The sequence below is a fragment of the Panthera leo genome, chromosome B2, assembly GCF_018350215.1.
Source record: "Panthera leo isolate Ple1 chromosome B2, P.leo_Ple1_pat1.1, whole genome shotgun sequence".
In the NCBI taxonomy this organism is placed as follows: Eukaryota; Metazoa; Chordata; class Mammalia; order Carnivora; family Felidae; genus Panthera; species Panthera leo.
The window spans coordinates 94,034,856-94,062,101 of record NC_056683.1 but is presented as its reverse complement, the minus strand read 5'-3'; the positions used below and the strand labels follow the sequence as shown (position 1 = coordinate 94,062,101).

Here is a 27,246-nt window from a genome sequence, read left to right as displayed (position 1 = left end):
AGATCACTACAGTGTAAATATTGGGAGTAGCTAAGAAAGGAAGGTGTTCAGCTTTTTTCTAATCATGATTAAGAAAAAAACAGAAAAAATTAAAACTTACCGTATCAGTAACAAAACTAGTATCATATTTAATAAATTAAGTTTTATAGCACTTAACATCCCATAATGATGTCATTAGTTATGCCTCAAAGGACTTTTTTATGGCTATTATTCTATTTAGCGCTAAGCAAAATGTCTGGCACATAGTAGATGTCCAGTAAGTATTAGATGAATGGTTCCATTGAATGGCCATACCATAATTCAACCATAGGCCGATTTTCATACATTTTTGTTCATATTTGCATTATCAAGGACGCAGTCAATTTTGCCATAAATTTTTGTTTAACTGTTTCCTTCATAAGCCAGGTTTTTCAATAAAGAATTTTTATTTACTATGAGTTTCAAGCTTTTCCCTCTACCTTGATGAAACTCCCTCTTCTTGAGTAAACATTAGTTGGACTGTTCTGGCAGAAGGCTTTACATTTGTACATTTGTATTAGGTATTTCATTTTTAGGTAATGTTTAGGTATCTTTGCACTTATCTTCTTAACCAACATTTAGGTAATGTTCAAAATAAGTTGTCTCTTTAGTTTATTTTACTAATTGCTACTTGGATTTAAGAATTAAATACAGGGGCGCCTGGGTGGCTCTGAAGTCGGTTGAGTGACCAACTTCAGCTCAGGTCATGATCTTGCAGTTTGTGGGTTGAAACCCTGCATTGGGCTTGGTGCTGACAGCTCAGAGCCTGGAGCCTGCTTCTGATTCTGTGTCTCCCTCTCTCTCTGTCCCTCTCCTCCTCATGCTCTGTCTCTTTCTCTCAAAAATAAATGAACGTTAAAAATTTTAAAAATAAAAATAAAGTCCTCAAGACTAACACTAACCTACTATTTCTACAAAACACAAAAGTATCCTAGTGATCACTGGTACTTATTCACTAAATGAAAATTAGTTTCATTTGCATGTTACTACACTACTCAGAGGACAGTGGTGTCCAAACTGATGTGTAGGAACTCAAATGACATTTTATAAAACACTACATTACAGAAATGTAAAAAATAAGAACAATGGTATTGCTTGAAAGTTGTCTTCCTTAGGGGTTTTTTTATTCAGAGATAGAGGACATCCCATTGGGGCACCTGAATGGGTCAGTTGGTTAAGTGTCTGACCCTTGATTTCAGCTCAGGTCATGATCTCATGGTTCACGAGATGGAGCCTCACTTCGGGTTCTGCGCTGACAGCAAGAAGCCTGCTTGGGATTCCCTCTCTACGTCCCTCTCTACCCCTCCCCTGTTTGTGCTCTCGCCCTCCTCCTCCTCTCTCTCTCACACAAAATAAATAAACTTAAAAAAAGAGTCTGTTCTTTAAATAGATAACACAGATGATTAGTAATTACAAATAAATGTCTTTCCATGGCAAAACGGGCAACACAGCAGTGTGCTGAGGCTGGCTTGTACAGCCCAAGAGAACAGACTGTTAAATTTGTTAAGAATTCCAGGAGATAGCTGTTAAAAACAGCCATTATTAAATATTAAGTTGTAGGGGCACCTGGGTGGCTCAGTTGGTTGAGTATCTGACTTTGGCTCAGGTGGTGCTCTCACTGTGAGTTCAAGCCTGGTGTTGGGCTTGCTGTTGTCTGTGCAGTGCCCACTTGAGATCCTCCCTCCTCCTCTCTCTCTGCCCCTCCCTGCTTGCACTCTCTCAAAAATAAACATTAAAAAATTTAAATTGTAAAAATATACAATTATATGAAAATAGTAACAAACTGAAAACTCATTACTTCCTAAATATTTTGCCACATTTTATATTACCCTGAGGTTATTTACATTTATTCAATCTGCACAGTGGAATTACTCCATAATGGTGTGTCAGTGTACATTTCTTCCTAACTTCACACTCACTGACATCACACTGATAGCTTGAAACTAGCCACGGTGTAAGTAATTACACCACGGAAATCGGCAAACGCTACAGACCAGAGATTTATTTTTTATTTCATTGACTGTCTAGATACTTAGGAAAGTGATGAAGAAACTGTTAATAAATGCAGATAAAATGTAACAGTATATTAGGTCTATAGCTGTTTCATTGTAAATATCATAAAAACTGAGGAGATCTCTTAACGGTGTTCAAAAACTGTAATACAATTCAGCAAAGAAGTCGCTTATAATAGTTCTGACATACACCTTTGTCGTTTAACTTGTGTGTTGTTACTCCTTTAACATTCATATAAAAACTACACTTGTTCATCAATTGCAATCAGAGTTTGTCTACACACATAAGAGTTCTGGAAAAATAATCAATAAAAGCATTCTGTGAGAAACAAGTGACTGCATGGAATTTATAATAAAGAACATTGTACATGTGTTATCATTCATAAATTGTTATCTAAATCCTTTATGTCAGTAAAATGCATAACACACACAGGATGATTTTTAGAAAGCTAATCACTGAACATTTACCAAATCACCCACATTTTTTGAAATGTTTGCTGGCCCACAAATTACCAAAATTACAATCACTGATACAGAAACAGCATTTATACTTTTAAATAACTTTTTTCTCTACTTGTAGAATAAAAGACTACGTCCTCAGTAGGAAGAATTTTAGGTAGTTGTAAGCAGTGAGACATTTTCAAGTTGAGAGCAGGGTAAAAGTGGTGATAATCTAATAACAGTGTTGGTGTGGTCAAAAGAGCAGTACTGTCCGTAAGCTATTCGTTACTGGACCACAACAAGTATGTAACCTGAGGAAAATATCTGCAGCAGATCAGAAATTTTAAAAATTAAAAAAAAAAAAAAAAAAAAGCTTGGAACCACCACTGTAGGCCTCCAACATTTGCCAGGAAATTACACTTGACATTGTCCTGCTGGGTAACTGGGGTAAGCTACCTGCAAGCAAACTCGGCTGCTACTCAAAAACAACAAAAACAAAAAACAAGAAAAAACAAGAAAACAAAAACAAACAACGAAAAAACCCCAGCCACATACCAGAGGCCAGAGGCTATTCCCAGAAGCTGCCCCCTAAAAGGCTACTGTGTATCACTAATTTCTTTCTTTTCCATCTGACACAGAATCTACCCTGGCCAAATTTCAGCTTCCCAATACCACCACAACCACCATTTACCAATTTTGAGCTATCTTCCGCTTCCTCTAAATTGCCCAGATGCGTGGTTGATGTTTTCTAAATACTTCCCTGATTATAACTCATCTGTTATTTTTTATATAATGATGAACCACAACCACCCACCTCCTGCTTTACTAGATGTCTTGAATATTATTTGTCTTTGGTTTTATAAAATAAAAATATATTACTAAAAATGTTTAGCAGATGTTTAAAAGATCTTTAATCTCTTTTAACATAATGATAAATTATGAGCTAAAGAGTAAAGATGTTAATATTGATCAATACACAGATTGCTGGCCATCAGCCAAGAGTTTCTCAGAGCTTGTCCCCATGGAACCACGTCCCATGAGACTGATGGCATACTACTGTATAATAAGGCATTGAAAATCATATCTTAAATGAAGAAACAGGCTGTATTCGTATAACCAAGAATGTTTCAAACTTACTGAAGGACTTTTTTTTTCTGTTCAAGGAACACTTACTAATACACCATCGAACAACTTATTTGCAAAATATGCTTTGGGGCATTAGCCATCATTCAATCTCACCACTGAACCTAAGGCCATTCAAATTAACTCCTTCCTATGATAATCCTATTATCTAGTATCACTATGTGCAAACACCTTCACATAATACCTAAGGGATATTCCAAATACATTTTGTCCACTTTGTTAATTTTCTCATTAGATCTTATAACCTTATTTTCAGGCTAACTTGGCTGCTCAAACTTGTCCATGACTTGAAGACACATTCTTTTAATTCTGTTTCTTAATATAATAGTACTTGACATGCTTAAAGAAATATCCCTATTAAAAGAGCATTATAGTCACTCTCCCTGTTTTTTCTGGATTTCACTGTATTTCATTCTATGATAGCATGATTTCCTTTTAAGCATTTTGGAATTGCTTGGCATTGGTTTTTGTAGGAAAGTCAACAAGAGCTAGGAAAGAAATGCACTCATAAGATTTGTAGTTATTGTCTTTTGAATAGGAACCAGCTTTATAAATTAAATTGTGCACATATTGGAATTAGTAGGGATTATTGAGGATATATGAACTATGTGAAATTAGCTCTTCATTGTCCATTACAAATGAGGTAACTGAAAGCCAAGAATTAAGAATTTATAATAAAAACAAAGTGACAGAGAAAGAAGAGCATATGTAAGCTAGGTAGCAATGGGCAAACGATTGAAATTTCAAGCTCTTTTTCTTTTGTTAAAAGCAGCTTCTCCAGTAAAGAAAAATGGATTAATCAGAGAAACAGACAAGGATCACAGGAACCTGGTCAATTTCTCTTAACAGCCAGCTCCACTTGTTAAAGACTCTGAAGCAGAAAGACACTGATTGTCAATTTCCTACAGAAGCTCTTTACACTGGGAAGAGAGAGTGGGGGTGGAAGTTGAAAAAGAGAAGAAAAAAAATACACACACATACAGTGGAAAGAGGAGCAAAATGAGTGCAAGATCTTAAAAATAGCAGTGTTTTAGAAAAGATAAAAAATAACACAAAGGAAACAGGCAGAGGTGAGTTTATAGTGTGGAAGGATATGTCTGCATCCTTTGTGATGCTGTATTTTTGCTAGCTAAAATAAGATGTTTCAGAACCTCTTGTGGTGTCCAACCTCAATTCTAATTAGCATTATCTTAAGAATGGGCTAAGCACCCAGGAGACAAGAGAAAATCTGTAACATGGAATATGTAACAGAAAATGATAGCAACAGGTATACCTTTTAATATATGGCAGGACTACAATGCATATCAGATTAGGGATGTCTGTTCGTTGTGGCTGTGTTGAGAAAATGAGTAGGACGGTCAACAGTTTAAGTGGACATGATACAAAAGGTTAGTGCAGTCTTGAGTATAGACTCACTCAAGTCTGTACTTGAGTACAGGAAATTACTTTCTGTGTAGAGAGAACACACATGGGTGACAACTAGTAAGCACGCGGATGACCAGATAATGAGTCAATCACTCTTGAGAAAACATTTAAAGGGGGTATAAAGGCCGTTTCCTTTCGTATTAAATGAAAATTTTTCCTTTAAGAAAGGTTTTTTATTTTCTATAAAGAAAGACAGAACCTAAAGCATACTTGCCACTTAAATTTAGGTCAGCATATGACCTGTGCATAAAAAGGAATATACACATTCGTGCATCTCTGAAACCAATTTGGGAATTTAAGGTTGAGGGGGGCTCCTGGGAACTCCCTGCCATATGAAATTTTTAAACTCAAAGGGCTGTTTCTCCCATTTAACACCTGCATTTTCCCTGCCCAGAATGCTTTTCCTCCTTGCTGTGTGGCCAAACATCTTCCTTTTTGAAAGAAATAAAACTTCACCTTCTCTCAACTGCAAATGGCACAGACAAGACAGTTGATGTGCTCTGCTTATACATACAGACTCATCAAAACTTGCATAAATCTATAAATTATAGTAACAATTATTTCATGGCATTTTATTAAATTTAATACAACTATAAGTAATTTTAAGTAATATATTTTAGAAGTAAAGATCATCTCTAAATATAGTTAGCAGAACTAAATTCCATATCAGGTAAAAAAAAATATTAATTTGCCTATAAAACTGAAAAACTAGCTGAAGATTTAATGATGACCTAAAATGTTAAACGAAATAAAAACACCTACCAATCCTTTCTATATTTTGCACAAGAAAATAAAAACAAGGGTGCCTGGGTGGCTCAGTCAGTTAAGCATCCAATTTCAGCTCAGGTCATGATCTCATGGTTCATGAGTTCAAGCCCCAGGTCGGGCTCTGTGCTGACAGCTCAGAGCCTGGAGCCTGTTTCAGATTATGTATCTCCCTCTCTCTCTGCCTGTCCCCTGCTTGTGCTCTGCCTCTCTCGCTCGCTCGCTCATGAATAAATATTTTTTTAATTAAGAAAAAAAAGGAAAACATATTAATGTAATTGTTATTGTTTTCCCTAACTTTTCCCAAATGACAAAACTTTCCAAAGGATTTAAATTTTAAAAAATTTTAAAAACCACATATTCAGATTTGTGAAATTATGAGTGAATTAAAGTAAGAAATAATGTAAATTGTTAGGTTTACTCTTATTTCCAAAAATTTACACTTCATCAATAAATATTATTTAGAATCTGTCACTCAAATGCATAGTGTTATAGGTTTATACTTTCTTTTCTCAATTTCCAAATTAATTTGTAAATCCCTATTTTTCCTATTATTAGTTTTAAACTCCTCTAATTTATAACTGGCAATAATTTGACAAAGGGAATTGAAAATTATTTTCCCTTTTTGAAAAAAACTTTTAGACAAAGAGCATAAAAAAGTAAATGATTCAAAACTAGAATTTAAGGTACAAAAAGGGGAAAAAAGAGTAAAAAAGAATTAAAGTTAAAAAACTAAAAGTTAAGCAGAAATAAGTGACTTTTATTACTGTCTTTATATTCTTCTTTTTCTAAATTTCCTATACTCAATATGTACTACATCTATAATCAGAACAATGCAATACATTAACATTCTAAAACTTAAAAGGTTAAAATGTTTCAAAATTAGCTTTTAGTCCATTATGTTACTTAAATATGAACTTGGTGGTAATTTCTCATCCCAAACGTCCAGGCTTTCTAAAATAATTTTGGACTATATTTCTGTTTAAGAAAAGATGGTAAGATATTAATTATGAAGCACTATATATTTGATAAAGCACTTATCAAAGTTGTTAAATTAGAGGTCGTTAAATGGGGTAATTTTGCCCTCCAGGGGCCATGCAGCAATGTTGTACACATTTCTGGTTGTCGCTACTGGGGAAGTGTGCTGCTGGCATCTAGTGGGTTGAGGTCAAGGATATTGCTACCTGTCCTACAGAGCATAGGATAGCCCCTCACAGCAAAGAATTATCTGGTCCAAAAGGTCCAACCTGACCCAATGTGTCGAGGTTGAGAAATTCTGCTATGGATCATTAACCTCTGTATCTCCTCAAAAATACCACTATATGTACCCCAGAATATAATTTTTAGAATGTTCTAGAATTCAGACTTAGACTTATCTCATTGATTTTCTTTTCTCTTTCCCCCCAAACAAAACACATTCTTTTACTTTTTTCCTTATGTTCCAGTTTTCCTGAAATTGATTTCCAGAGTCTAAATATTACTGTGAGATTTTTTAAAAGTTGAAGATGCTGGATTTTGTACCTGATGTGGTTAGTCTGTGTTCCTATTTTTTACAGTGAGATAGAAGATAGAAAAGAGAGGGGGGGTGTGGGAGCTGGTGTCAGGGCAGGTACTTTCATTTTGGTTTGCTCACTGCTGTAGCTCACATATGAGGTATTCAATAATTTTGTTGAATAAACTGATGGAGCTAAGTCTTGATTAGACTGCCTACCACTAGATTCCCTTTGAGGACTGATCTACCTGCAGAAGCTCACCAGTGGAAGACCCTAACATCAAGTCATTTCAGATGCCTGCCTTTAATGCCAACGCTTCTTTATCTGATTTGCCTAATGTTCAGGTCCATGTTCTTCTAGGTAGGAACACAAGAGCAGCCTTATCAAGACTCTGATCGAGATCTCAAATATAGATGACAGGAAGTTGTGTGGCATTTTAAGATTATTTTAAAAATTACTGACTGGACATGAAGGATAAAGAAGAATCATGAGTTAGAAATGACACCAAATTCTCATATCTGAGTAACCCAATTTGGTGGAAAGTGGGAGATGGGAAAGGGTGAGAGGCATGTCCTCCAGATCGGAACTCAGTACCTATAAAAGGAAATGTAACGGGTCAAGTTCCACACAAGGGAAAAGAACAGAGGCAGAGAGAAGGCAGAGTCATAGAAATAAAAGAACAGTAAGTCTTTTAATTGTAAAATGTAAGTAACTGCTCCTCTCCTGACTGAAGAAGCCAAGTTAGGTCTCATCTCTGCTCCTGGACTTGAAACAGTTTAGAGGAGGATGCCAAGTGCTTAGACTGATAAGAGCTACCTTAGAGATGGAGTCATCTTTCCCAGGGACACAGAAAGATAGAGGTGAATATGTGAACAAAAGATTCAGAAGAAAGGAAGGAACTGCTGCTGGCTATGCAACCAACCGTTTCCACAACAAAAACCATAGATCTTTTTCACACAAGCAGATAGCAAGAGAGATTAGCCCCATCCTGCACTTGAGGAACTGACTTGCATTCATTATACTTTTTACTTCTGTTATTAACTAAGATATAGATAACTATACTTTTCTCCATTAAGTTTCATAGTGTGTGGTTAGTCTCATTTATTTGCTAAGTTTGGGCCCTGCCATCCCTTTATACTAGATATTCTTTTCTGCATTGTATCAGAATATATATATACATATACGTGTGTGTGTGTGTATATATATATATATATGTATGTATGTGTGTGTATGTATATATATGTATATATATATGTGCATATATATACACACATATATATATACATACACACACAATTTTATAAGTTAAAAAAACACACCAACAAATAAAAAGTTAAGAAACAAAGACAAAAAGAGAACAGTCAGGATACCGATTATTCTCCTTTCAGGCATGAGACTAGACACTTAGAATACACTAACTCAGAGTCTTGCAACGCTATAAAATTAGTACTGCTACCTGATTTTTATAGATAGGAAATCTGAGGTAAGGTAATGTGAGAAAATTCAAACAGCTGGCCAGAACGGGAGCTGGGATTCAAACCCAGGTCTATGTCACTCCAAGGTCTCCACGATTTGCATTTCGTATCATTTCATCTCCCTAATGATATTGCCACTTAAAACATTTATTGAATATCCAAGTCAGTGTTCTCTGGACTTAAGAAGAGAATTAGGTTAGTCCTTCCCCTCCAATAAACTGCACACACTTTATAGACTTAGCAATAAACTATGGTAATAAATATAGCACAGAAGCCACCATCTTTTCTGCTAAAGGCTGGAATGGAGAAACCCAAAAGTGTTCTGCATTTACCATATATAACTCAGCGTAGAACCAACACGTAAGTGACATAAAAAGCAAACTGACAATAAATTGAACACTAGGTTTTCTTTCAAATGAGGTGAGCTTGCATATCTCTTTCGGACAATATGAATTCAGCTAGTTCCCTATAAGCCAAACCACTTTTTTTTTTTTTAATAAACCATATCTTCTTATCCAATGGAAGACGGGAGGAAGATGTCCCTAATGTAATGTGTTTTCATTACTCAAGAAATTTTTTTGAGTAATAATTATATGAAAAGCATGCACCTATGTATTGTAGGGAATACAAAATTTGGTAAAACAATTCCACTTAGAACACTTAGAACTTACAATTTAGTAGGAGAATATATAACAGAAGATCATCAGTGCAAGTGACCCCATTATTTATAAAGAGTTTTGGAGTTTATAAGGAACTCAGCAATACTAGCTAGAATAAGGAAAGGCCTCAGGACAGAAGGACCTGAATCTGGGGCTGGAATCTGAAAGATGGTCAGGCTTTCCGAAAGCAAATGCAGGAGGAATTTAGGGAAAAGACAGTATTATCTGTGCAAAGGGGAAAAGATAAAGAAATGCAGGGTATGTTTACAGTGACAGATTCTAACTGGCAAATCAGACAATTTAAATAAGAAGTATGATAAGAAAAATTTGTAAGTAGAATCAATCAGATCATGAAGACCTTGGAGGCCTGGCTAAAAAGTCTAAAGTTTATTCAGAAAACAAACAGCCAATGAAGCTTCAGAGAATGAGGACTTTAAAGAAATTCACAAACAGCTCTGACCGGGGAAGGACAACTGCCTGATCACACACTGGCTGAGGTCATGATCTCACAGTTCATGAGTTTGAGCTCCACCTTGGGCTCTGTGCTGATGGCGTGGAGCCTGCTTGGGATTTTCTGTCTCTCTCTCTCTCTTTCTCTCTCTCTGCCCTCTCCTGCTTGCTCTCTCTCTTTCAAAAAATGAATAAACTTTTAAAAAAAAGCACAGGGGCGCCTGGGTGGCGCAGTCGGTTAAGCGTCCGACTTCAGCCAGGTCACGATCTCGCGGTCGTGAGTTCGAGCCCCGCGTCAGGCTCTGGGCTGATGGCTCGGAGCCTGGAGCCTGTTTCCGATTCTGTGTCTCCCTCTCTCTCTGCCCCTCCCCCGTTCATGCTCTGTCTCTCTCTGTCCCAAAAATAAATAAAAAACGTTGAAAAAAAAATTTAAAAAAAAATAAATAAAAAAAAGCACATTAATATAAAATTTAAGCAGACACAAAATGTTGTTGGAACCCAGAGATTTAAGAGCACTGCTCTAGGAATCATACTGCTGGTTCAACTGCATGAAATTAGGCTATCTGCCATTCTAAGATCATTTCTTCATCTGTAAAAATGAGACAATTAATAGTAACTCTTTTTTCAGAGTCAAAATTTAATGGATACAAAATGCTTAGTACAGTACTTGGCACATGCAAGCACTCTATACAAGTTACATGATAACTACTGTTACCATTCTGTGCCATTGTTACTGAGGTATGATTACCAGCATTGCTATAGTATTCTTGTGTTGACAGAACAGAAGCCTGGGTTGAGGGGAGCACTGGTGCATACCAGTGGTTTGGGATGACTGGGACATAGGATCAAATGGTGGCAAATGGTGTAGTCTATCCCCAGGCATACGGTAGTGGGAATTTATCAGTAATATCAAGCAGCTAAAAAACAAAACAAAACAAACATAAATGTCTGTTTATCTGGAGAAGGGTTAGACCAATAGAAAGAAATATGTAAGTGCATTCTAACTGTATTTTTAAAGTTATTCTATCCAAAAGATTGCTTAAAGTTACCATTTTTATATTACCTTACATAACTTGCTATTATATTTTTGTATTTGCACTTTAAGTACATAATATTTAAAATTTTCAAATTATCTTTGGTTCATTCCTTAAAAACTATGTATTATGTAATATTTACTTTTATTGTCTATTGATACAAATTATGAGTTGGTTTTTTTTTACGTACTTATTTATTTCAGCAATGTCTACACCCAATGCGGGGCTCGAACTCATGGCCCCGAGATTCAGAGTTGCAGGCTCCTCTGATTGAGTCAGCCAGGGATCCCTAAATTATGACTTCTAAAATCCTCATTAGGCTAATTGTGAGATTCCATTACCATTCTGCTTAAGTTTTTCAAACCAGGGTCAACAAGGAGAAGAGACTTAAATGCATGTGGAGCTAAGTAAGGGATTACCCTGTAAGATGGAGACATGCTAGCAGAAATACCTATAGTACAATGGAAGAAACTTGGGCCCTTCAGCAATCTTACAGTTTATAGTGTTTACCCCACTGACTGCATTTTTTACTCCCCTTGGGAAAAAAAGAGTTTTGTGAACAACCTAAGGAAATAATTACAACACTTCTAGATCTATCAGTATCAATTTATTTTCACTGTTAGCTTATTTTATGATTCAGTTTGTGGATTCAAAAGTCTTCCTCTAGGCAAAAGTATGTTACACACAAAAAATATTATCTTCAGATGACAAGTGACGTAGAGTAAAACATTTCATGTACACTTTCTTTGGAAATTTAGGAAAATACTACAAATATCATTAACTGTTTAGAAATGTTAATATTGCCTAACCATCCATTGCTTTTGTTTATAACTCATCCTCCTCAGTGTTAGGAAAATTACTGGCAATAGCCACTGGATAAAGTATAAAGGATTTAACCAAGGCTAAGTAAAGACAGAAAAGTGGACTAGGTTAGACTTTGCTAATGCCTAAACAGACAAAGTAGACTTCCTTTTGAGTAACTACAGTAATATCCATCTGTACCAAAACCAAATTTTAAATTGACTTGGAATAAATTTGAAAAACCTCTTATTATCTATAATTAACCTCTTCTCAACCGTTCTCCTCTCCAAGGGATGATACTTCTGCTAAAGACAGACACTTTGTGCTGAGTGATTGCTTTTTCCTGGTATCTCTAAGAGCTAGGGCCTCAGGCTTCCTTCCCGAATAGGCGAGAGGAGGGGGAGGGGGGAAAAACAAGGGAAGGAGACTAAAGAGAGTCCACTTAGGGCCTTCATAATTCCTAGTGGCAGATCAAATGATGTGTTAGGGCAGAGAATAATTTGGGAACAACACAGTGCTTTAATAATTTCAGTAATTTCTTTTCTCAATTTACAGCTAAAATTTTTAAAAATAAGTCAAAATAATGAACTCTATTGTACTAAAATCTCACTCTGAAAACATCTTCCTATGTTTTATGAGATTTTCCAAAAATCATTTGGATTCTGTAAATTTGGGTAATTGAATATATATCAAACACTAAATATCACGGGAAATTCTGAATTACTTTTATACAGATTAATGGTTTAATAGTGACCAGATACTTTTAAAAGTGAAGGCAGAAAGGATGGAAAAGTGGTCAATACCTAACAAGACCATTTCCCAAACATTATTTGTTAACATTTAAAAAAATCTAAATGTCTTTCCAAAAATAAATACCCAACACTAAGATAAAGAATATGTATTGAAACAAATGCCCATATTTACTTGGCCCTATGAAGTTTATTTTCAGAGAAAGAAAATCCAGAATCATATGGTCACAGTAACCCACATGAAAACAAGTAACAATACCCCAAATGGCATTAATCCCACAAATAAGCTTTATTTTGAACAAACATGAAGTCACTTAACGCCATATAAAATCATTTTAAAAGTTACTTTTCTCTGTACAAGTTAAAAAAAAAATTATTGCAGAAAAAAGCCCAGAAAGTTATAAAAGGAAAATGCTCAACTTTTTGCCTTCTAATACCAAATTTTGTTTGGGGAGGGGGAAGCATGTAGTACACACACACAAAAAAACCCAGTAGCAATTTTTTAAACATAGGTTTTGTTTATTTTTTATTTTAAACTTACAGTGTCACTAAGACACTAAATGGATTATTTCAACAATAAATATCAATACTAGATTTAAACACTTAATAATAGCCTTGGTGTTTTATGAATAGCTTGCTACCCAAATGTAAATGAGGGAAGATCACAGAGAGAAAGGCACCCTAAACTTTTCCCCAAAGCAAAATTGTAGTGACAGTTGAAACATTAAATAAAATGTCAATAAATATTTACATGAATTAATTAGGCAGCAACTGAAATATTCAATTGCAAAACACATGCAAAATAAATCACTTGCTATAAATTTTAATGTCACTAAAGCATGGACCAACACATTAATTACAGACTTCATACCAGATCCCTGTTATTGAAAAGCTGATAACCTACTATTATTAATAGAAACTTAAGAGGATTTTCTATATCTCTACAAATTTTTCATATTTTCAAATCTAATTAACCAAGTCATCCTGGATTGATAACAGAATCATTGGATTAAATATCACTGTCCTTTAAGATCTATGACACTATAAAAATGTAAGAAACAATGCTTTTTTTATGGAAGGACAGTCTGGAACATTTTATTGAAATAAAATATTTTAAATAAAAACACATCCTAGATTTTAAAATAGTATTCTTCTCAAAAGTCTTTTAAAAGTATTAACGTGCTTAGAAATATGTGCCAAAGAACACTATATTTTAAAAATCTTTGAGATGATACTCTTAAAACTACCATTGTCTCCAACATTTTACTTATTATTTGGTGGCAGCTATACTATTTACTAAAAGATAATTTAAATATTTAAAAAGTTTAAGGACAAACAAAAATAACTTTAAAGATTAACTATTTAATGTTCCACACTAAATCATAACATCATGACTAAATCACCAAATTAGAACTAAATATCAACATTTATCCTCATATTATCTAACTTCATAGTAAAACATTTGTCTATTGATATTAATAGCCTAAGAGCTCGATAGCATTTTCTCCCAAACAGCCAGCTATACTGCTTATTATTAGCAAGAGATTAAATGGAAGAGGAACAAGAGAAAATATATACAATTCATTTCTTCTTACATTTACATGCAGTCCTATAACACATTTCTTTCTTCTTTTCCTACCAGCAATTTTTCCTTGATAAATCATCCCAAACACCACCCCTGTTTTCTTTACACTGTGAGTTCTGAGGATAAGCTACAATTCAGAAACCCCAAATGATGCCAAAAGATAACAGAAAAATAAGTACACTAAGAAACTACCACAATGTAGATAAAAAGATGAGTATTATTTTAAAAATCTATTTAATATCTTTTTTTGGCTTCCTAAAAAAAACAGCAGCATGAACGTCAAATGAGGTATAGCTGTTCAAAAACAAATATTTTAATGCATAAAACACATGAATTCAATAATATTTCAACAAATATTTCATCCAAACATAAAACTTTTGATATCTTATTCATTTTGAGATTCACTTCCATCCTATCTGTAACTAACCAAAAGGGAAGTCACATGACTTACACAATGAAAGAGAAAGAACAGTTTTCTTTCCTTTCCTTTCTACAGGAAGAAACAAAAGCTTGGTATTAGCTATCCAAGGCCAATGGGTGGGGCCTGCAAGCCAAAAAGCTGTAATGGATTGAGGTTAATCTTAATGGGGGCCCACTTTAACCTTCTGAAAGCATCAAAAATGTGAAAATTGCAACCAAAGCTTACAGAAAATAACAGGCACTTAATGTAACTTAGTTTCCACAACTAGAAAATTCTACAGGGACATAATTCAGTTTATAAACAATGTTGCTGCTTTTGTTGGGGTAAAATCACCTAACTGTGATTCCCTACACAGATACACACACCATCCCCCCACTGGCACACAGATACTTCGCAAGCTTCTTGAATAAATAGGAGTATCCAATGTCCTGGGTGATGGGTGGTCCTGAGGTCCTGAACTAGAGCTGTATACTTTTAAGGGATGCTGAGATAAGAACAAAGTGTTTTGTGTTTGTTTAAACCTGACTCTATATTTAAAGTCTTCACACCATTATTGATAAAGTTAACAAACTTTTACTATAGTTGATTCGAGCAAATTTTAAATGTCAGTATAAATGCTAGAAATTAGGCACATGAAAACAAAATAAATATTTTGGGATTTTATTTAATAGATCTGATTGAAATTAACTAATTCAATTTACTTAAAGATAATCACTACATTTCAAAGGCATAAAATCTCAACCTGATGGAATATCATATCATCACACTCGTTCCTGACGGCGTGCTTTTACAATATCTTATGAAAGAACATATATTTAAATAACATTATACACACCAAATAAGCTGCAATGCAGTGAAAAACTTCTAAATTAGTGAAATCAACCCACGTAGAGTCACAATCAAGCATCAACTATTATGCCCATTTTTAAACTCCAGGCTTTATTATAAGTCTGATAGAAAGAGATTTTTTACAGAGCAGAAAGGCAGGATTTACAAGTGGCCCAAGGAAAAGATAAGCAATGAATAGTTCTGACCCCAGCTTCTCTGGCTTGATCAAGTGGGTCTGCAACCTGAGCCAAAGGGCGCAAATTCCTCACCATTCAAAATCCTTCAATGGCATGGGGGAGGAAACAGTGAAAGGGACAAACGTGCAAGTCCAACTGTCCTTAGATTTAGTATTCAACTAAAAATTTTAATTAGAGAGTTAAATAAATGAACTCAATACTCTGATTAAATTTCTGACTCATAGTTTAACCAGTCCTAAAAAGAGAAGGTTTTTTTTTTCACTTGTTAAAATTGAAAAAATTTACTCATTTATCTTTGTAAATGTATGGCTTACATAGAACTGTGTTAGGTATGTGTTTCTAATATCATTTAATCTATTTAAGGATGTTGTTGAAGGTGGAATTAGTCTCCAAATATAAGCGTTTCCATACTATAAGCAAATTGATGTATTATTAAAATCCTACTTTGGAAAAACAGTTGATAGAATTCATTCCAAGCTCCACAATATATCACTGATTCACTAAGTATTTAAAGCAATAGATACAACCTGTGTTGTCAGACTTCTGTTACAGACTGAACTAAGGATAAAGAATTCAACTGAATGAAGAAAATGTTAAGATAACAGAATTTAAGCATATAGTATCTGGGAACATTCTAGCTACTATCATTAATGGCCTACGCAACTGTTTACAAAGCTTAAGGAAATAAACAGTCATGAAGAAATCGTGGCCGGAGTAAAATTAATTTGAATTTTACATACATAGCACAATAAAACTTAATAAAAATCTTAAGGTTATTAGCAAATTACACTTAAAAGACTTTGAAATAAATGACAACTTTAAGATTAACAAAGTAATAAATGAAAGTGGGCTTTTTAAAAAAAAAAGTAGACTGTTATAACAAAAGGGTAAAGCAGCTGGTAAAAGTTAAGTGTATTATTAAAAGCACAATGAAATGATTCTAAGCATTGGTAAAGATAGTTTTTACATATGAAATCTGAAAACTATGTATTTTAAGACATGAAAAATCGCTGTATTTAGCTCAAAATCTGAAAAGTAACATTTATTGTTTTATCAGAGTTTTCCCCCAAATTAAATGGACAGACATTGTGTAACTAGATTTATAAAAAGAAAGTGAATAGTCAATGGAAAAAAATGATCCACTGCTTTTGTACCTCATATAAAAAGAATGAGAATTGGAAAGATCATATTAAAGATTCTGCGAAGAAGAAAATAAAAAGAATATATAGCAAACTGGAGAGCAGAACTCTTTTTTTTTTTAAGTTTATTTATTTATTTTGAGAGACAGAGACAGTGTGAGCATGGGAAGGGCAGAGAGAGAGGGAGAGTCAGAGTCCCAAGGAAGATCCACACTGTCAGTGCAGAGCCCCAGCATGGGGTTCCAACTCTAGAAACTGTGAGGTCATGACCTGAACCAAAATCAAGAGTTGGAAGTTTAACTGACTGAGCCACCCAGGTGCCCCTGGAGAGCAGAACTTGCAAATCTATCATCCAACAGTGCTTTACACCTACTATGTGATCGATAACAAAGTAGCTGAATAGACATCGAGCCAGGAACTTTCTAGAGTAACCGTTTTCTTACAAGTCCGTACTTTTATACAATAAGCCATCTTGTCAATTTACACCTCTAAGAATGTTTACTCAGTTGAGATATAAATTCATTAAATTTCTGAAAAGAAATATGAGTATCAATAAACCTAATTATGCTCTTTAGGTAAACAATGAGTTTCTGCTGCATAAAAAAGTACCATAAGGATAAATGAAATTAAGACTGAAGATCAGTGAAATGCATACTAATTAATCTCACTTTCACAAACACAGAAACTACTAGTAGAAATGTAATTTGCATAATTCAGATAAGTTCAGACTGTATTTGATAACTGAATTGTAGCTTAGGTCTAAGGTAACAAAAAGAGCCAGGTGAGTTAACCAGTTACTATGACCTATCAATAATCATATAGAATAACTGAACCTCTTGTCTTCCAGGGTGACTACAAATGGACACAAGGGAACTTTTTGGGGTGATGAAATGACTGTGGTGGTGGTTACATAATTTGTCAAAACTCATCTAACTGTATACTTAAATTTGGTGAATTTTATTCTATATATTATACTTCAATAAGCAGACAAGGCAAAAAAATAAATGACATGAGCTTATTACCTTTCAAAAATTCTGATAATTTTTGTGATGAGGGTATAAGTAAAAATGCAGTGCTCAAAATAAAGATTAAAACGAAAACCCGGTACTGTTACAATTCTTAAATTATTTTCATGTGTACTACCTCAATGAACCCTTACCCTAACCCACAAAAATAGGGAGAAAAAATATTATTGAACACATTTCACCCATGGGAACACTGAAGCTCAGAGGAAGTGACTAGTCAGAAGTAAGAAAACCACCAAGTGGCAGAGCCAGATCTAAACCTTCGTTTCTGATGCTTTATCCCTTACTCTACCACACTACCTCTTCTTAGAAATGCTAACTATGTACAACAAACATCACTGAGCCTTTACTCTCTGCCAGGCTCAGTGTTAAATGCTCTACATGTGTAATAACATTTAATCCTCATAATAACCCTATACTAAAGTGGTCACCGCTTTGTCCCCTCCCTTTACAGGACCCTGAGACACTGACAAGGTTACTCACTTTCCCTACAAACAATAAACTGGGATTTCAACAGTGATCTTTTTGACTAGAAGCTCTGCCACTGTACAGTACCTCACAAGGACTAAATAATTAGTATTAGAGCAAAAAGTATTAAATTATTGCAGCAGGTCTACTTAAAACAGTATTTTTTCCCTCAGCTTACACTGAAGAATACACAACTGGATATGTACAACTAAATACTCAGGTAAAATCTCATGATAAAACTATTAAAACAATCTATGTAACCAAGTCATTCCCACATCTCAATTTATATCCTGGTATTTTCAACAATATTACACAATATTTTATGCCATAAAATTATAATAAAATGCTTTGTAGTTCACTGCAATGGAGATTAAGCTATTAACATTATACAACACATTTTGCCCAATTTTAAAGAGAGCACATAAAAGAAGGTACCAACTTAATTTTCTACTATGAATATATGCCACTGAAAATAACCTATCTGTGATTTTGTTGTGACAAGGACTTGTTTACAGTTTAGTTTGTTAAACACACTTGCCAGGCAAATTATATGACAGTATCTCTATACTTCACAACATCCTGAAAAGTCAGGTATTAATTACTCCAATTTGCCACTGATTGTGGAAAGAAAGATAAGACTAAATCTATGAGTCTTATGCTAGACAGCATCTCCAAACAGTCAAATATTTAGATACTGGGCAGGAGGCTGTAATCTTCAGATAATTTTCCAATTTGTTGCTAGATGGAAAGTAAGATTAATCTTGATGTATCAAAATGCAATATAACAAATATTTTCGTTACTCTTTTAATAGAAGCACTCATTAAAAGACAATTTTTAAATGTACCTTACTGATCCACAATGTACTTTCTTAAATATATTACTGTGAACTTTTCAATATCAGAAGATGTTATAATCAAATTATTTTAGAGAAAAATGTAAACCATTTATGTTTCTATGGACTGTTTATGTTACAATGCCATAACCTATAATAACTATATACTGAACTATATACTGAATTTCTTGTTACTTAAAATTCAATGAGAAATATCTCAAGATATAAAGAACTGATAATAAGAAAGTATTTTATTTCACATGTAGTTCCAAATCAAGTCCAAAGAATATCATACCTTAAAGTAATACATTTCCAGTTTAACTAATCAGAAATATCCTCACTTTATTTGCTTAGGTTATACTTGGATTAGAAATAAAAACACAGCACACCACATTTTTAACTCCAAACTTTTAGGTTAATCACAATACCAAAAGAACTACTCAGTTAAGATAAACAAAAAAACCATCTGCAATATCTATGTAATTTCTGAACAGAAAGAATTCTGGCAAATTTAAATAATAAGGGTTCCTTGCTGCCCCAAAACAACAAAATTTACAACAATAAACTCACTTTTTATCTACCATGTTGAATGCAGGCAAAAAAGAAGTTGTTAACTTTTTATGAAAACCAAGCATTCTAAGATCAGTTAAAGGTAGGTTAAAGTTGTCATGCCACAAGTAAGTTGTTTCTCTCTTACGTATTTGTTTAAAAAACAATCCTTTGATTTATTGCCTTCATTTTTTGTGAAGTCTTTTAAAAAAGAAGAATCAAAAATGAGGAAAATATCTAAGACAACAATGATCTTTATTCATTTTTATTGAAGTATAGTTGATATTCATCAATACTATTTAACATGAAGACTGTCTTAAATGTTCCCAATTCATACTTCATGTTTAAACTGAATTAGAATAAAAGTATCTTTTTAGAAGTAAACAAAAAAGGGTCTTGAAAATGGACCAGCATTTGAAAATCAGAAGTATCCAATATCTGTAAAGACAATAAAAGTCATAAAATTTGGATTTAAATGACTTCAAATATGATTTTATGATTAAATAGCTTTATTTCGTTTGGGATTCTTCCAAATTGGGCAAATCATCTTGAAAACCTGGTAGCATTAGGAACCATTTTCAAATATGAAATTATACATAACTCGCTAACAAATGAGCTCTGTTATATGATATTTTTTTAATTTCCAGGATTTTACTTTGTCTAAATAATTTTTGAAACTGACATTTTCAAGAGTCCCGAGAATAATAATAATCACATCTATTCTACATGTGAAAAATGTTTTCATGCCAAACTACGATAAAAACAAAGATGACTAATAAGTTGGTGATGAAATACTATGAAAAATCCTTAAACATGAACACACTGGAGTAAATGTTTTCATAAATTGTATAATTAATTAATCACTGAGACATGAACTCTATTCTTCATCAACTGAACTGCATATATTTCAAATGTTCATATATTTAAAAACTGTTAATCTCCAAATGTTTTTATACCCTATACTATTAATAAAAATGCTTTAAATTTATCTGTTACAGTAATTATTCTTATTTCTTCTGTTTCCATTACTTTGAGATGTTTTCTGAAGTAATAAAAGGAACATAAAATATATAAAATCGCCGTAATATGGACAATTGTGTTTTCCATTAAGATCAAACTACAAACCAGAAATAAAGAGCATAAGATGAAAATATCAACATATTTGAAAGGTAAATTAAGAATTCCAACCAAATTATTAATACGTATTTAAGCCTATCAAGTAATGGTAGGTGAATTAGTCATTTTGAAATTACTCCCTTTGAGAAGAAATTCTTACATAAGTAGTGAAATAGATGAAATACATTTATGTTAAAAATTCTGTATACCATAATTGATGGCAAAGAATTCCAAATATATAACTAACAAACAAAGAAAATATTATGCAAGTGAGCTGAAGAGAGGGCAGTAAGGAGAACGGATTCTATCCCTCCCCTGAACAAAATAAAGTTTATCTCATTGAGAGAGAGAATATTTATTTGGAAATAAGTATCAAAATTTATGTAAAGAAAACGTAAATGATAATAAACATCAACAGGTAGTTACTGGGTAACACTGCCCCTCTCCAAAAGGATCTCCTTTTAATTATCATGTGACTTATCTAAAATATTATCAAATATTTAAGTCCTATCAAAGTTTATAACATTTCAAAAAGTTACAAGAGAACTTTCCAAGTAATTTAAACATGTTATCCCACAATCTGTGGATGCAATTTTTTTAACTGTTAATAATAAACTAATAGAAGTTATTAATTATTAACACTTACACACTAACTGTACATTGATGACATCACCTTACTAGTAACCTAGACTTACAAATCTGTATTAACCATGTATGCATATTCTTACTTCAATTGAAAGACTAATCTCTGTGTTTTGCACTGGATTCTAAAGTAAGAAATTCCTACAAATATACCCTAATTACAAATAAGTCATCATGAAAACTGTCAAATTTTAAACATTAAATATTTTAAGGAACAACTCGAAAGCAATAAGCTCTAAGGAAATTCACAAAATATTTACACATTCTTGTAAGTTTTTACAAATATTATTAAACACTATCAGGTTTCCATATTAATGTGTCAGAATACATATAATTATTACCAATCCATAATCATATGACCATTTAAATCACAGTATTAGGAAGTCAAATAAGACTGACATTTTAAACCACCAATGGTCACACACCATCCTCAAACAGCAGAGTCCTCACTGCATTTATCAACAATTAAGGACAGGGAAGGTACATTAGCTAAGTCATATGTTTATTTTTGAGAAGTTGGTGACATTACAGAGACTAGAAGAAAGTTTGACTGTATTCTTGCAAACATACTTTAAGTAGAATTATGTAAGAATGTACAGCTCTATTTTAAAAGTACACATGCATATCTTCATTTCATAGCAACTGAACAATATATACGGATATCTTCTCTTCATTTCATAGCAACTAAATTGTTTTTGATGTGCAGTTCTTTGCAGTCAGGATTTTTTTGCTATTCCTATTTAATTGTATGTTCTTTATATATTTATTTATTATTGAAGTATCTGTAGTTAATATCTTTTCAAGAGAAAAAAATCCTGGGAGCCTTGGCATAAATTTTTAAATATTATATTAAACTAAAATTATTTTTTCATTTCCCCAAATATATACTATTAAAAATGTTTCATAATACTTAAAAAAATCCAATGACACGTGTACTTCTGAATACTCAAAAAGAAATTGCATGTATTTAAAATAATGATATTGTACAGTTAAACATTTAAAATTCCTAATTATCTACAATGCTTATTCTTTTATAACAAAATAGCACATAGACATAACAGGAAAAAAATTAATTTGAATGATACATTAATGTGGTATGCTTTCAAAAATTCTCGTACAGTAAAAATGGCAATAAAAGAATGATTTTAAAAGTATTTTAAAAACTCTTGTAAAATGGTCCTGAATTGCAACCTGATTGTGTAAGTGATGCTGACAAGATACCTGCACAGATCATTTACGACCATCTAATTGTTACTTGAAATTGCCTGGCTACAATCTGTAGGATTCTGCCTTTTTCAGAACAATTATTCATATGATTTATATGAAATTTGTGTAAGTCCCAATAGAAGACAGAAATTCCTCCCAAAGCCTAAAATCAAGAAGAAAAAAATAAAGCAATAATTTTCCCTAGTAAAAAAGTGAAACATATTTCAAAAAACGAGTACTGTAGCCATCAAAAAAACTCCCTAAAGTATCACTTTCTAATTTCAAATTTAAAGAATATCACTGCTCTTTTTTTACATCACAAAAATGCTAATACTTAAGTTTTATCAACTTTTTTACATACTTCTTCCCAAGAATGTATCTAGATAGATCCTCCTGAAAAATACATTTTATCTCCCCATTTTAATACGTTTTTAAGTAAATACATGACTTGTAACAGAGGATTAAAGCAATTGAATGTTAATAATCTATAGTTGTACTCTAGAAACTGTTTACAATCTATAAATAAAACTTTTCCCACAATAGGGTATTTCATAATTCAGTGGACATACATATGTTTACCAACATATAATCCTTAAATACCTTAAATTTGGATGTCTTGTGGTTCTCAACATTAATATTGGTTAATAAAATGTCTAGCATTTGAAAATATTAAAAGGAAAACATAGAAAACCAAATTATAACAAGGTGTGATCAAAGAAGAAAAGGGCTATTTTTTTCATTCATCTATAAAACAAATTTATGAGATCGTAAAGAACAATTTAACAACCTAAAGAAGGTTCAAAGTGGGGAAAGCCAGAGCCTGAGAGAAAATGAATTTGTCAATGATTTCAAGTCATTCAGTCTAGGGAGGGAAAAAGCTGAAAATGTAGGTTCATTTTACAATATAAAGTAGGAGGCATAAAATCCAGTAGCCTGTCTATGGACTTCTATTTACATATTTAAACCCTGTTTCAATTCACAGATTATGCTGATCCTTCCACATGTAAACAGCCAATAATGATGGCCAGGCCTTTAGGAAAGGAAAACATACACCACGCAGCAAGGTCAGGAAGCTACCAACCACCACAGGACAACAGATCAAAACAGAATGGTTTCATATGTTTCTATTGTTTATATACTTAATTTTAGATGATATTCCTTGGGGATAAAGGAAGTTGTAAATATTACCAGGAAGGTGCAATACAGTATCAAATAAAATATATAATTTTCATAAAAGTATACTATTTTCTCCATGTATCTGTCAGGCAACCTGTGGTACTGAATGCCATTCATTCAATTTTTAATACTTAAATGTCAAGCCAAAACAAACCTCTTTGGTCTTAAATCCCTTTACTCCTAAGGATTCATTACAGAGAATTAACTTCTTTCAATGCAATAATCAAACCTGCAAATTATAAATATATATTTTTTTTACTATGATGAGATTAAGCAATAGAGAGGAGTAAAAATGGAAGAGGTATTAATTTACTTGTTTCTGGGTAAATTTTTGAAAATGATAAGCAATGACATTCTGTTTGGTATTTAAGCATCTTAAAAAAATTACAACACAATATAAGCAATGGTGGAAATTTACCCAAAGTGGCAGACTAGCACATTTTAGACACACAAGCTAGAGCCACAGCTGGCCACATGCTTTTTTGAGTTCAGTTTCTTAAAGAGACAGTCTCCTTGGACCTATGCCCTAAAAGGGAGCACATTTCTAAATGTCTGACTACCAACCAACCTATCCTTGGGCATTTCATCAAATCCATGGTAGACCAATAGTGTTCTATCTTATTTTACTGTGAAATCAAATTATTTTTATTTAAACCTACAAACGACTACCAGGCAGGCAGAAATATAATAGGGGAAGCTGGTGTGACTAAAGATGTCTAAAAGGTGTCCTACAATAGCAAAAGTTTGTTTGTTTGCTTTTTTAAACTTAAGTGATCCCTGTTTCTTCATTCATTTCCCCATTCATTCACTAGGCACAGACGACGAAGTATATTGTAACCGATAACACCGGAAGCTACACTACAGCAATTTCGCTGTCGAATGAAGAGGAGAACTTGCTAATAAAGTCAACCAGCAGCCAAGCGGTGAAATTTCAAAGATTTCATTTTCTGTTTAGGAAAAGATACCCAGTGAGGGGTCCATACACATACCGGATTAACTCCTGACTGCAAGGAAGATTTTGTCTTTCAGCGTATGACCACTGACAAAACTACTGACCAAATCCTGCACATGGTAAAAGGAGAAGAGGGGGGAAAAAGTTTGGCTTACTTGGTGCACAAACACATCGACTGGAATATCCAAGGGGCTTCCCTCTCGGTTTATCATGGAGATGAATCCAAATCCCATTCGCACATTGAACCACTTACAGTGGCCAGTTCCGTGCAAAACCTGGGATTCCTCCTCTGCCTGCTCCGGCAGCTTCCCGGGCCCTTCACCACCACCTTTGCCTGCCCCGCCTGAGTAGAACAGGACAAAAAAAAGTCAGTTAGTCTGTATTCCCAAACTGTTCGTTGAAAGAGAAAAAAACTGCTTGGGGGTGGGGGGTGGGGGAAGGAAACAGAAAGAAACTCCAATAAAGGTTGATTCTTTTCTTCTACAGAAAATATTTAAAATGAAAGGGTTAAAAGGGGAAGCGGGGGAGGAGGGAGCCACACTGCTCTATCGATCACATCAACTTCCACTTTTCTGTACATACGTGTACTTTTTCATTTAACTCCATTTTTTTCGGCCACATATTACGATTACAGCATGCGATACTTTACTTGCATATTGCTGATTTAACACTCGTCCCATTTACAAAAAGAAAATTTCGGCGTAACTATTCTCTCCGGCGGGCACGAGGAGAAAAGAGAAATCGTGAAGATGGTTAGAGCTAGTTAATACACATGCAGCGGCAGTGAATCCAGGGTTATTTGCAATGTGCATTCCCCTCCCCCCAATAACTTTCAATTAAAGTTGGGGTGGAATGGGGGAGGGGGCAGGTGTATAAAAGTTTTCTCGGGCTCACTAACTGAAACTGCGCTTAATCACACTCAAACAATTCAAACAATAGCCCCCTGAAAGCTTTTCAAGTTGTGAATCAGTGTGGGCGGTACAAAACATTTTTGGAGATCTATAACAATAGGTTGCAGAAAGCCCCATTGCGCGATGGGGAGTGGGGGTAATGCCCAGTATTGGGGTAAAAGGGGAAGGGAGGACGGGCAAAGAAGGGTGGGAAAGGGGGAGGGGGGGAGAGAAAGGAAGAGAGAAAATCACAGTAAAACAATAGAAAAGAAAATTAACCTTCGGCCATGTTGCCCCACGGGCCCTCTGCTCCAAACTCGTGAGATGAAAACTTTCCCTTTGGAACGGAGTGATCTTCTGAATCAATCTAACATCTTGATTTTGTGCGATCACAAATTTAGCTCGCATGGTCTAATGTGCTTTCCCTCTTTTGATTTTTTTTCTCTTCTCTCTCCAGTTTCTGGCCCCCTGAGCCACGTGACTTTGTCAATTACATGCTTTCTTGCTACTAATTTCACCTCGGATCCTTAAGGGGCTGGCAAGAGGAAGAGATAACCAATCGCCATTTCATCTATGCTGACATCAAAATAATTTATGAATGAACATGAAAAACTCAAACATGTTATCTTAAAGACAATTTGGGACGCTTCTTTGCGATAAATCAGGATGCTGATTTCGTGCTTTTACTTAGACACAATGGAGGGTCCTTGTGAATCGTCGATTTAGAAAAAACGGCACGGTCATATATGTGCACACGCGTGCCTTACACACAAGCCTGTCTAAATAATCTCATTTAGGGGGAAAAAGCCCTCTAAATAAAGCAACCGATGTTACGCTGTTTCTCCCCTAAGAAGTCAGCTGCTCCGTAACAGTCAACCTGCTTGGGGCAAAGAAATTCATATTTAACTCAATTCTGAGAGGAAAATGTGTAATTTACAAAGGACCTAATTAAACCTAATTACATCTCCATGAAACTTGAGATAATAGTAACATACACCTACAATAAGACCAAAGCACACATTTCCCTGATCGTGCCCCGAAATTTTTTTAGATTTAAAATTAGATCTTGCTGGAAAAATCGCTAGCACGTTCATGTACTCAATTTATGTTTTGGTTCATCATCTCGGAACATTTTGAACGGGGAATTGTACTTCACAGGTTTCTCCGCCATCTCTTTCCGGGGGAGGAGATGTGATTAATGACTTCCTAAATAACAGCCCAGTTTTCCAGCCTAACATAGAGTGAACCTCAATCAGTGGCGATTGTTCCCCAAGAGCAAGACGACGTAGGGCAGGGAGGGGGAGGGGAGCGCCAGCACAGGCTGCAGCAGAACCAGAGAAGGGGGGGGGGGGGAGAGGAAAAAAAGCGGGCACGGGCGGGGGGAGGGGAGAAGAAAGGGGACAAGTGGAGTAGAAAAGGTAAATTCGTATCATACTGATTGGACCCTGACATTTAAAAAGTCCACCGCCAATGGACAGAAGAGTCGAAGAAGCGAAAATTTAATAACGGATTAGGCTCCTTCCATCCCTTCTCTGGCCGGCCCTAGTTTCAAAACGCTTACCCTTTACCTTTCAAATTGATTCAAACGATTGTTGATGACTGGACGCTGACGCCAATATCACCGCCCTCATCGAATACTACAGTAAATATTATAGATCCACTAGAAATGCCTTACTTCCTTTAAAATACAAAACATACCCCGTCTCTGAAACATTAAAATGCACCACCACTCTTTCCCCCACCCCACCCCCCAT

The 27,246-nt window shown here is 34.3% G+C and overlaps 1 protein-coding gene across 1 annotated transcript in view; it reads right to left on the bottom strand.

Annotated features, from left to right (window-relative positions):
* Positions 1-26,006, bottom strand: part of LIN28B (lin-28 homolog B) — a 111,946-nt gene extending 85,940 nt beyond the window's left edge. Inside the window, exons 1-2 of the mRNA XM_042937369.1 lie at positions 25,772-26,006; positions 24,758-24,945 (exon numbers count right to left, since the gene is read on the bottom strand). Coding sequence (XP_042793303.1) covers positions 24,758-24,945; positions 25,772-25,781 — 198 coding nt within the window. The 5' untranslated portion in view covers positions 25,782-26,006. The remainder of the gene's footprint in view (positions 1-24,757; positions 24,946-25,771) is intronic.
* Positions 26,007-27,246: the final 1,240 nt, after the last annotated feature.